The sequence below is a fragment of the Magnolia sinica genome, chromosome 14, assembly GCF_029962835.1.
Source record: "Magnolia sinica isolate HGM2019 chromosome 14, MsV1, whole genome shotgun sequence".
NCBI classification, from domain to species: Eukaryota; Viridiplantae; Streptophyta; class Magnoliopsida; order Magnoliales; family Magnoliaceae; genus Magnolia; species Magnolia sinica.
Window position 1 is genome coordinate 25,367,406 of NC_080586.1, and position 12,760 is coordinate 25,380,165.

Sequence of the window (12,760 nt, forward strand, 5' to 3'; positions counted from 1 at the left end):
ATCTTATATTCAAGCCGGACATGTATCCATGATGCAAACTAAGGGGGAGTGTTAAATGGTCATGCAGCTGGACTATCTAGGCTATTGGGCTTTATTATACATGAATAGTTTATGAGGACATCACTTCGTGTACACCTTTGCGCACGGATCAGAGGAGGCGGGCCGCACCGATTTCCCTATGGTTAGTGATTGTATTGAAGACCCCATGTGCACGTGCGAGCATTTGGAAGACCCCACACTGGGAAGATGCGCACGGGCTCCTTTATGGAGGGATCTAGACCGCTGGATTGGAGGGATGAGATGATCGGGCTGTTGGATCACATGATCGGGCCATTGATCGTGGATCGTCCATGCTAATTTTTCTTAGACTTTATCAGCTTATAGGATTTAGTTTTGTTTATGTTATGTTTGGACGTCATTGTCAATGTTTTTAATTGATTTTATTTAGACTAGCGCTATTGTCGTTAAAATTCACAAGACGGTGATTATTGTAATTAGTGAAACTTCTTGTAGCTATAAAAAGAGGGTGTGTGTGTGACTCTCTCCTCCATTGGATTTGTGAAAAAAAACAGAGAAGCCTTTGCTCATTTTCTTCTTCTTCTATCTTCATGAGATTTGAAGATACTTCCATATGGTTTGAAAAAGAGATTGGTGAGAGGCTAATCTTCATCAACAGAGGTGCGAGGTCTCTATCTATCCCCATATCTTCATCCCTTTATTCTCCATCAAGCTATCTTCTTCGAAGTTCTTCGATTCTCTCATCCCAAATCTCTATCTTCTCCCTCCCCATCAACAATCCAAACCCTAAAAGACCTAAACCAATCCAACCTAGCCACATGTGTGACCATATGGCCACATGTGTGAACCCCTCAGGTTGGCCGTACGGCCACTCCTTGTCCTCTTTTGATTCTCTTCACCTTTAAATCAAAACCCTCCTCTCTTTACCAAAACCCTAACCTTAAACCTAGAAATCCCTAGCTTTCGTACTTTCCCGAATGACCAAACCCTAACTTTTCCCATTCTTCAATTCACTCAAAATCGTTAAACCCCTTCCACTCAAAATCCTAATTCTCACATCCTAACCTATAAACCCTTTAATCCCTTCACTCACGTTGATCCCATAAACTCTAATTCCTAGATTTCTCCAATTTCCTAAAACCTTAATTTCACCCTATGATGTATTAGGTTTTCTACTTTTAGATAGGCTTTCCCTATGCTAATTGGATGTCCCTATATCCATTACATCCTAGTTTCCTTTATTTAATGATCTTGTGTGGCGATGTTTGGTAACCCCGTCTAGGATTATGCATGATATTCTTTTAGTTTTCGTGGTATTTGTGATGATAATGGCAAGGTTTATGTTTTTTTGTTAATTATCTTAATTTTGCTACTTGATCTCACATGATATTTGGTTCATGCATTGGTCCTACATCGATGGTGTTTAGGCCCATAGGATTAGTTTTTGCTTACATTACTCAAGTAAGAATGGTATTTTTATCATTTTTTGATATTTGGCAGGGGAACATTGTATGTGCAGCCATCCCACTTCCTTCTCTCTCTCTCTCTCTCTCTCTCTCTCTCTCTCTCTCTCTTCCTTTTTCTCTTCTTTCTTTCCTATTTCTAGTAGTTTTTCTCTCTTCACAAGTTTTCACACCTGTTTGGAAGCTGGAAGTGGTTGGAAATAAAATCGATCTCTATGGATATGGTGTTTTCTGCTTTTGTATTGCAAAAAGCAGCTGTGGAAATCGTTGTCATTATTTAGCATTTCCCCTAGAGATTGATGTCTTTCCAAAAGCTAATCCATGGGCCTTTTCTATATTTATTGGAGACACCAACCAGCCCTTGAGGTTTCTTTTTTCATTTTCGCAGCAAAAAGAGCTTCTATCAAAACAATGGCAAAGGAAAAGCAAATTGATTTCCATGGAAAATTTACTTGCAAAACACACAGTGGACTGGATTCTTTTCCATCTTTCTAGTTTGCCATGGAGGTTTTCCATTTCCACATTTTGGATTCTTCCTATTCAAATAGGCCCTTAAATGAAAAGAAATTCAAATAGAATAGTAAGGCAGTGAAATTTTGAACAGTCATTGGTCAAGAACCATTACTCCAGTCATCCTTGCATGTGTCAATCGCATAAAGTTCAACTTTGTTAGGGCAGGCCTGACCATTCCACTTCATCCTCTGTATCTGTCTGCAGCATTTGGTTCGATTGCGGTGGGATGAATTCAGCTACAAAGAAAGAAGAAACTTCGCAAATGTTGCTATTGAGTTAATTTCAGAGATAGCGAACCCTCATGAAGAATGGGCTCTAAAGAGTCAAACGGCTGCTCTTGTTGCTGAGGTCTTTCGGATTTTGTTTTCAGGCTTTTTTAGGACAGTTTGGAAGGATTTCTGGGGAACCAAATCTTTTGGACCTGCCTTCACCAAGCTCAGTTCCTGCTTGTCATTTTGCAGGAAGAATCCCACAAAGCAGTAATAAAGGAATTTCTGCCCTCCATTAGCTTCTTCTTGTCAAACAACAGGACAGAGCTGAGTCTGCAATGTTGGTTCAGCAAGAATTAGAAAGATTTCTCTCCAGAAAGTTCCCTCACTTGGTGCAGACCTTTAATATTGTTACATCATTTTTTTTTTTTAAATTTATAAATTACAGGTAATTAGGAGAGAAGGACTGGGCCTATGGCAAGAACTGCTACCATCATTAATTTCCCTCACTAACAATGATCCTATAGAGGTATGCTTCATCTCATTCCCATCTCTATCTTTTTATTTGCCATGTTATATTATGAACCCAAACTTCCAGTAGAGGTGCTAACATTAAGCCCTACTATGATTACAGGCTGAGTTGGTTGTGATGGTACTAAGATGGCTTCCTGAAGATATTACGGTTCATAATGAAGACTTGGAAGGTTTAATGTGCCTCAATCTGTTTGCTTGTCTTATTGGATTGGAGAGGAAATATTGGTTCCACAAGGTTCAGCAAATTACCATTTGCCGAGGCTCCCCATTCCATAAACGAGGGCCATGGTTCAGTGATCTGTGATCCTACCCCTTCGGTCTTTGGCTTTAGTTTCATTCAATGTGGACCTTTGCTACATCTTTTCTCAACCATCTATTTCTATAGCACTATTCAAAGGGTTAAGGTCTTCAAATCTGGAAGTTCTTTTTGTCATCTCCCATCCATGGCAGGGCCCATCAGATCACTGTTGTTGATCACCAAAGAGTGGGCCCCACATGTAGGAATCAGGAGCCTTAGCAAACTCTACATTTGCGGAGGCTCAGAACTGTACAATTCATTCCACAATGAATTCTGTTGCTGGAGTTTTCTGAATGCTACGGAGATTAGTAGAAGTACCCACATTTTATGCATGTTTTTGGTTGCTTGTGTTGCCATTTTTCTGATTCGCTGTATGCTACAGGAGATCGCCGCAGGCTATTATTGCGGGGGCTTACGCAATCTTTACCAGAAATTTTGCCTTTATTGTATAGTGTAAGTTTTTTTCCTCCCTTTTTATGTGCCTTCAAAAACTTTTTTCCAAGCTATCTGGCTTAACGTTTATCTATGCAGTTACTTGAGAAACACTTTGGAGCTGCTTTGAGTGAAGCAGGAAGGCAACAGATTGATATTGCAAAACAGCATGCAGCCACAGTAATGGCTGCTGTAAATGCTGTAAATGCATATGCTGAATGGGCTCCTGTATCTAATCTTGCAAAATATGGTCTGATTCATTGGTATGTTCCAGCAATTGCTTAATTGTGAAGTTTGAGGTTCTACCTCATATTGATTTACCTTTCTTCTTACCAGCTGCGGATTTTTGCTTTCTTCTGTCGAGTTTCGTCTTCATGCTTGTGAATTCTTCAAACTTGTCTCTCCGAGGTATGCAGAAAGAATTTTATTTTAGGATCCATAGATAGTATGCATGAGTGAGAATATTCAATATCTGATGAAAAACTTTCTACTATTAGAAAGAAAAACTTTCTAATATTTCTCATCTCATTCTGGTAATCAACTTGCAGGAAAAGGCCTCTTGATGCTTCTGCTTCTGAATTTGATTCTGCAATGTGTAATATCTTTCAGATCTTGATGAATGTATCTAGAGATATTTTATCCAGATCTAGCTCTTATGCTAGTGGTATTGATGAAAGTGAATTTGAGTTTGCGGAATGCATATGCGAGGCAATGGTGTCATTGGGTTCTTCCAACCTGCAATGCATTGCTGGGGATAGCACCTTACTTCCTTTTTATCTTCAACAGGTGATCCACACATGAATTAACATTTTTTTTTTGGTTGGAAATGTCCACCTATGGAACTTGCAACTACATGTTTACTCCATATCAAAGATGAAAATTTCTTGTTCCCTCCCCTTTGCGCAATTTGTTGTGATATCAGCTGTTTTTTGGGTGCTCACCTTTGGGTATTTCCTTCTTTAATCCATAACACTGTAGGTGAGACACATTTCAAAAAAAAAAAAAAAAAAAGAAAAAAAGAAAAAGAAAAAGAAAAAGAAAATCTGTAGGTAAGACAAATATGTTGTTGACTTCAGAATAAGTTGTGAACTTCTGAAAGTGTGCATGGGGTTTAAGTTAGATTTGTCATACATATATTGCTTGGCATTTCTTGGAGATTATCTTATCTTTTTCTTTTTCTTATTTTCCCCCCTTTATGAACGGACCAAAAAAGTTGAAAGAGAGCAGAGCTACAATGCAGGCCAACAAGGTCACAAAACAGAGGTGAAAATAACTACAAATACAATAGACAAATAACAGACAGGGCCTCCTAAAACTGGACGACCAATACTCCAGCTAAATTTGATTGATGCTCCAGAAACCACCTCCTGGATCCTACCACTAAAAATTGCCTTGGACAAATTGTCTCTAATAAGAGAAACAAGCATAAGAAACAAAGACTTTTCCAACTTGCTCCGAGCCTCCAAATCAGAGATAAATTGAATATACTCTTAGAAATTGTATACTTAGATTTAGTGAAAAAATATACTCTCTGGCCACATGCATGTAACGCCTTGAAAATCGGGGGTCGAGCAGAAGCTCAGCTCCCGAGTTTCAACGCATCACTTATGTAACATAGATAATGATGATTGAATGTTGTTCATATTAGTGCATTAAACATGAGTAGGATTATACCAAAACAACATATCATACTCCAGAGATAGTTAAATTTCGCAAGCGAAAGACTGTGATAGATATATAAAATATATAAACTGTCGCTAGTCTCTAGAGTGTGAACATGTTACCAGGTTAAATATATACATGTATACTCCAAAAATGGACAAAATGAATATACATGGTGTTCCAAAGGTACAAAATAACAAGTGTAATGGCATCTAATCAGCATCCCTGTAACCCCGTCGATCAGAACATGGTCTACATAGACCCGCCTGATAGCTGCATATAGGAGAAACCCTCCTCATCATCATAAAAGTCCGGCTCCGCCTCATACGCATCGCCATCATCTGAAACTAAAATAGGGTCTGGTGGGTGTTTAAAACACCGTCCCGTAACGTGGGAGTGAGTGATCAACTCAGTGGAACAATAAAGCAAAGGTTAACATGTTATCAATTCAGTCAAGCAGTAATGATAACGCAATACAACAATCAGGTCCTAAGTACTCTTGTTAATGCAAGAATGATATGAAATAATGATGCATGCCCTCGCCTGCGCTCCCTCAGCGACTTCATCTCACGATCGCGCATGAAACACTTCCTCAGTGCTTGACCTGCTACGCCAAACGCACACGTAATGCGGTGCATGAGCGTGATTACCAAGTTCTTATTAGTCCTTTTCATACAGTAGGATTGGGAAGCTAAGGTACCTCCCTTATATCAATTCCCAAACAATGATCCATTCTAGGGTCGTCAGTCCTAGCAAATCTCATACGATGTTGCAGTTCTAGGTCACTACGAAGGGCTCGTCACCTGATCAGTGTAGGCCTAGTTTGTACTCTGGTTGTTACAGAAAGATTCGTTGCCTCAACACAGTCTCAGAGTACACTCGAAGTCACTACCACCCACACCCTACCAACTGACAGTCTATTTTCGAAGGTTCATCACCAACCCGATTGGGGACCACAGCCAGGTTGCGCAAGGGTAGGTCGACAGCTCGAATACAGTGTCCCATACCACCGTATTCGGCTCACGAGTTTGGATTGCTCACTACGAGGAGGCTCGTCACCCCAGCATAAGCCGACAGCTCGACCACGGTGTCCCATACCACCATGCCTGGCTCATGAGTCTTAGCGGATCGAGGTACCAAGGTTAAAGGGGTTTTCCATTGGTGAGTTTGGTACCTTAGATTCAAGCAGTAGCGTCCATATATGGTGAACATACATCGGGTCAATTGGGTTACTTGACGAGCTCGACTGGTACGAGCACACCTCGAGTTAATCGACATGAAGTGCGTAAGCACTCTGTGTGGCCTAACCACTGTCGACAACCAAAGTACGGCTCGGATTCATCGAACACGTCCTGCGTGGCGAAACAACCTTAGCCACCAAAACAGGGCCTGTTATCGATTGCCTGGACTATATCGTAGTCCCAAACATATTCAATTCCAACAAGTATTCGTATGAAATAGTCAAAGCAGTAATAAACACATAATTCCAATCCTACAACCATTTGAACATGTTATGAAGTACAACATACACAGGATTTCACACATGCGCATTTCATAAGTAAAACAGACAATATAATATAAGTTGCATGGAGGAAATCATACACATAGTCAAGATAGTTGAGAATCTTATCTCAACACTCATATAAAGTACCTGATGCCAAGTACTCGCTCATTCAAACATTTTTACGAACACTTAGACTACACCTTTTTAACATACACAACGTATGTTGGCCATAACATATACTGGGGCAAATCCTTTCGCCAAGGAGTTGTTACACACACAACTTGTATAAACACACGACAATTAATCATAGCAAACACACTTTCAAATTCCATACGTATACGATCCTTTCTACAAATGCATGGAATATACTAAACTCAATATAGTTCATATATATTTGAAACGCGAAACAAACATCGCATTTGGCATGTGAAATAGCACCCACATCAGTAATAAACTATTAACCGACATTGAAAGCCTTGAAAACCATAACTTATACGTTTATAGTCCGCACCTTTCGCTGGTAGACTCGTATCGAACTCAGTTTAAAAGCTAAGTCTTTGTCTACGGCACAACGGCTACCTAATTCATGAAATAGGTTAGCTATTTCGCCTATTGCTCTATTTGGATATCTATATCAGTTTAGGGTTAGGATTTCTTATCCAAATCGGAACCGAAACAAGTTGAGTAGCGTAGTAGAGAAGCGAAACGGCGTGTGGAGTTGTGGGAAAAGATCCCAACAACAATCCCCAAGAATCTCTCCTCCTTCCTTCCTCTTTTCTCTCCTTTTCTTTCTCTCTCACCTAGGGTTTCTAAGAAATTCGTATGGATTGGGAGTGAGGGGGTTTAAGGGCTATTTATAAGCCTAGAATCGATGTCAATGGCCCCAGGGCCATGGTATACTTAGGTTATAGCCAAATAATGACTATTTCAGTCCAACGGAGCACTTCTGGAGACCCCTTTTCTACGTGCGGTCGGACTTAAGCTCCCTGACATTGGATCTAGGTCAAGCTAAGTTTTCGGTCCGATCGGATTTACAGATCGACCGTGGCGGACCAGTTTCAGTTCAACGGTCACCGGTACTCGATCAGGGCCATAGGTGTACTGACATGTGTTGGAAATTTTCACTGATCCGAGGGTGTAGTTGGGTCAGATTTTGACGGTCAGAATCCTCAGATTTGGCCTGCAAGTGAACCGACTCAATTCACTTAAGTTTCAGTTCGTTTTCTAAAGATATTCGCATTTCTCACACACTTCGCTCCGGACTCAAGTTGTGCATTTCTGGGTATCATTAGGACTTGATTTCCGATGTGGATGTCAAGTCCAGTGAGGCGGTCCTAACTGTATGGTTTCGCAGTAACCGAACTTTCGAAGTGCGGTCCAGGTCCGATACGAAGTTTCAAGGTGCTCCTGAGAGCAACTGGGCTTAGAGATTGATCCTAAGTTTTAGGGTATTGTAGCGGTATCGATTCTACTCGTTTTGGGTCTTGCAGTTTGTATTTAAAGTGATTAGGGCCCATTGCACAGAGAATCTAGTTTAGCGCTAAATTAATTCTGGTTTAGTTTCTAAAGGATTTGGTCCTATTTGATTTTTGCCTGAGGTGGTACTTGGGCCTTTGTAGTTGTATAGAAAGTGATCCAAGCTATTAATACTTAACTAAATTACGCCCTAATTACAATAGAATAAGGTCCTAGGGTAGTTCTACGTCCAAGGACGTCCATTGCCAAGTTGGAAAAAAATCCGGGATGTTACAATGCATTATAATGGCACTTTAATAGATGTATTCCAAATTGTGTGCCTAATCTTTCTGATGCACCAACCTGCCAACTATAGAACATATTGGCTTCATCATTCGGAACCATCTAGTATATTCTGGGCTGAAAAATTGAGGACCAAATATAAGAGGTAAATGGGCAGTGGCTAAACAGATGAGGCCTATCTTCTTCTTCCAATTTGCAAATGGGGTGTCTGTTTGGGAAAGATATGGGCTCTGTGCTTAAGGTGATCCAGAGTAAGCATCTTATTTAGAGATGCAAATAGAATGCCTTGACCTTTGGAGGGGGGCTGGAGCAAACTGTGGAATGCCATCTGATGCTTGGATGTTGATCATGCAACAATGCACCGGCGGCAGAGTGAGCTGAAAATTGTCAAAATTTGCTTCGAGCATCCACACTTGGCTATCTGCTCCCAGTCAACCAATGCTGGACCTTCCAACATTGACATCATCCTGGAAAAAAAGAACTGTTGATCTATCTTGGAGATGATGCCTGAATGATGGGCCCTAGACAATATGAAATTTCCCACTGGATCCTTTTTTTCTGTCAGTGATTGAGTATAGTGATGGAAAATTGCACACAGCAGCCTCTCCTCCTACAAATAGACCCTGGCCCAATCTCCCACCCTATAACATATGCTGTTCATGAAAACTGAGTATGTACCTAAGATAGCATGCCAAATATCCAGCCCCTTCTGTGGCTGGTGAGATTGGTGTCCTAGCCATTCACCAATATTTCATACTTAGTGTGAAAGATGTCCTGCCTGCCTTCACTGGTTTGTGTAAATCTTTCTGGGTTACCGAGTTATATTTGCGGCAATCTGGGACTTAAATCCGGAGAAGTTTTTTTCCATAAAGATTCAATTATATGTGTGACGTTAGCCGCACTTTTGAACAATGATAATACCTAAATAGGGATGTTAGCCAAGACTGCTTTAATCAGTGTTATTCTGCTGCCCAATCATAGATACCTGTTTTTTTTCCAGATAGCCAGTTTTTCATACATCTTTCCACTGTAGAATCCCAAGCATCAATTGCTAGTAGTCTACCAACCCCTAGCCAGCTTTTCCAATTTCTTGAGAGGAAATGAAGCCAATCTGCATCCCACTGCTCCAGCAATGGAAGATACCTTGCAGGGGTCCATGTTCAAGTGACTGATGCTACTTTTGGCCATCTTTATGCTCAAACCTGACACAATATCTAAGCGCCTGAGGACAGCTTTAACATTTAGAGCCTCAGCCACAGAACCACCCAATATCATGGTATCATCCACAAACTGGATGTGATTATGACAGTGAACTAGTTATATATGGACCAACCTTTGATCAGCCCAGATGTTGCTGCAGCCTCTAACATTCTGTCCATTTCCATTGTGAGCCCTGGCAGATTCTCCTGCAGCTTTTGAAGAGCCCCTTCAATGTACATTGATCAAAATTGAAAACCATGATGATATGCAGGCCCAGATCCATCAACTCCACTTATTTCTGAAGCCCATCCTCGACAACATGTGGTCTGAAAATTACCAATTAATACAATCGCAAGCCTTTTTCCAGATCCACCATCAACAATAGCCATCTTTTATGTCCCTTCCTGTGGCATTCATCTAGCACTTTGTGGGAAATAAGAGGACCATCTGCTATATTTCTACCTGCATCAATGCACTTAAGCAATGATTGCAGAAATGATGGATCCTAACACCTTTCTGATTCTGGTCTTGAACACTTAAGTGATGATTTTATACAAGCTGCCGACCAAACTGATCTGCCTGTAATCCTTGTATTCCTCTGCATCTTCTTTCTTGGGAACAAGCACAATGGATGATGAATTGATCCCTTGAATGACACTTGCGCTGCCGTGGAATTCTTGAAAAACCTCCACAATATAATTTTTAACAAACTGAACACTTGTGATGAACAGACAACGAGAAGTCATTGGGTCTTAGGGCGCGATCTCCCTTCATATCATATATCACAACCTTGACTTCTTTCTGGAGAAAACTGCTTCCAATGCATCTGCTACTTCTTGAGAAAGATACTTGAAATTGGGCCATCCAACTATGGGATTCCTCAAACTACTTATGGAAGTGGCTCACGATGTGACTGCGAATCGAGGTATTCAATAATGGTAACAGTGGCCATAACGGCTGTTACGGTCTTATTTTGTTGAAAAAAACCTGTATCGGTGCTGTAACGGGCCGTTATGGTCTTTTTATTTATTTTAATTTTGGGAAAAAACCTGTATCAGTTCCGTAACGGGCTGTTACGGAGCTGTTTCAGGCCATTTTTCCATAACGTGCTATTATGGCCCCGTAAAGCATAACGGTTCCCACCGTTACTATTACGTTATGGCCGTTACTTTACAATTGTTGTCTGAAATGATTTCACTTGTCCCAAACTGATTCAATGTGGTTACTTCAACAACACGTGCGTCAATCTTATGAAAATACAGAAGAGTTTTTATCTCCTTCCCTCACCCATTTGGATATGGATTTTTGACACCAACTGATTTCTTCCAAGATACTTTCAAGCAAAGAAATCAGCCCTTTCCTCTTCGCTTTGCTATCGGTGTTGATGATACCTTCTTCTTCTCTGTCTATCTCTGCTATTTCTGCTGTCACTCAATCTCTGTCTTCATTGATGTTGCCAAAGGATTTGAAATTTCATTCTTTCGAATTGGACTCAAGAAGCTCAGCTTCAGATTGAAATGTTTCCCTGCTTTCCCCTCCATGTCAAAGGACAACCACCATTGTTTGGTCAGCTTTAGGAAAATTCAGTGCCACATCTCAAATATGAAAGGTCCCGGGTCCCAGGATTCCAAGGTGGATGTGAGACAGATGGGTTTGTGTCTGGACAAGGTTAGCCAATGCTTTTTGATTCAGCTCTGAAATGCTTCTTCCCAACGCACATTGATGAGAAATCAGTCAAGTCGACTCATGGCAATTAGCAAGAGCTACTTGGTTGTTCAATGAGGTTAATTTAGCGCCTTGAAGAGGGAGGTTGATTAACTCCCATCTGTCTTTGAAATCAGCAAAACCCGTATTCTAGCCATCACCCTGGATCCACCCCATTTATCATGAGCAAAACGAATGACATTAAATCACCCATCTTAGTGCCTAGGGATATTCTCCAATTCAGCCCAAATTTCCGGACAGAGGTTAGGAATATTCAGCCCATATACTGTTGACAGACACCGTGTGAGGCTTCTGGAATGGATTTGAATGAAATGGAAAGGGACACAGACCTCTTGATTGCATCTACCATGGATAGATTTGAAGAATTCCAGAGGACCAAATTCTTCCCGAATGGCCTTTTGAAGCTATGAATTCCCTCCAAACTAGTTATTCCCCATATGCCTTGAATATCTGCTTCACAGATGGCTTCTTTTTTGGTCTCTTGTAACATTTGCAGCTTGTGTATGAGCAACGAGGAATCGGTGGACCATCTCTTCCTGCACTGCCCATTTGTTAGCTCTATTGGGCAGATTTGCTAGGTTGGTTTCAGTTAATGTGCTCTGCTCCAGTGTCGGTGGATCACTTGCTTTATGCTTGGCACGGTGTGAGTCTTGGGAATTTGAAGAATATCATTTGGAGAATGGCTTTGCTCGGTGTTTGGTGGGCTATTTGGAAAGGAAGAAACAATCAGTGTTTCCATAATGTTAGTTAGCCCGTGGTAGTTGTTTCGCTTTGGGCAAGATGGCTGATCTTAGAAATAGCTGGGGCTGTCTCATCTTTATTGGGATGTAATATGGATTTCCTTGTTTAGCCAGGTTCACCTTCTTGGAGCCCCTTTTCTTGTTGTTTTTCCTGTTTTCTTTACTAAAAGCTCCTGTTATCTCCAACCCCCCTCCTCCCCACACAAAAAAAAAAACCTATGTTTTTTCGAATTTGCTCCTTCATCACAAGGCGTTCAATGCTGCTTCCCATTACCCTGACGTTCCAAGAGACCAAAATCATTGATAAGAGGCAGCCAATTGCATCCCTTCCCCGCTCGACTTTCTGTTGAAATTCCTATTAGTATAGTTGACAGTGGAAATGTGGTTTTGGATCTCTCTGACGCCCCACCGGATTTTTGATCTCATGAACTAGTTCACTGTTATCAACCTCCTTTTTTATGCACTGGAGCATGATTCTGAAATTTCTTCCTCTCCATCTGTGCTCACTCCCAACATTTCAGCCTTTTTCACCAATTAAAAAAACCCTAGGTGGCATCTTGCGCTAACCACTGTACTTAAAGAGGAACCACCAACCATGAATAAGGCTGAACTAGCTTGGAGATTATCTTGTCTACACCATTTCTAATTGGAATATGTTTGCATATGAGACTCATTGCCTAACATGTTCCTGATGCAGGACATGG

At 41.0% G+C, this 12,760-nt stretch overlaps 1 protein-coding gene across 1 annotated transcript in view; it reads left to right on the top strand.

The window, feature by feature from the left end:
* Positions 1-12,760, top strand: part of LOC131225368 (protein HASTY 1) — a 109,792-nt gene that overhangs the window by 23,814 nt on the left and 73,218 nt on the right. The window contains exons 3-9 of the mRNA XM_058220892.1: positions 2,199-2,342; positions 2,652-2,732; positions 2,838-2,907; positions 3,418-3,488; positions 3,567-3,730; positions 3,804-3,875; positions 4,016-4,253. Coding sequence (XP_058076875.1) covers positions 2,199-2,342; positions 2,652-2,732; positions 2,838-2,907; positions 3,418-3,488; positions 3,567-3,730; positions 3,804-3,875; positions 4,016-4,253 — 840 coding nt within the window. The remainder of the gene's footprint in view (positions 1-2,198; positions 2,343-2,651; positions 2,733-2,837; positions 2,908-3,417; positions 3,489-3,566; positions 3,731-3,803; positions 3,876-4,015; positions 4,254-12,760) is intronic.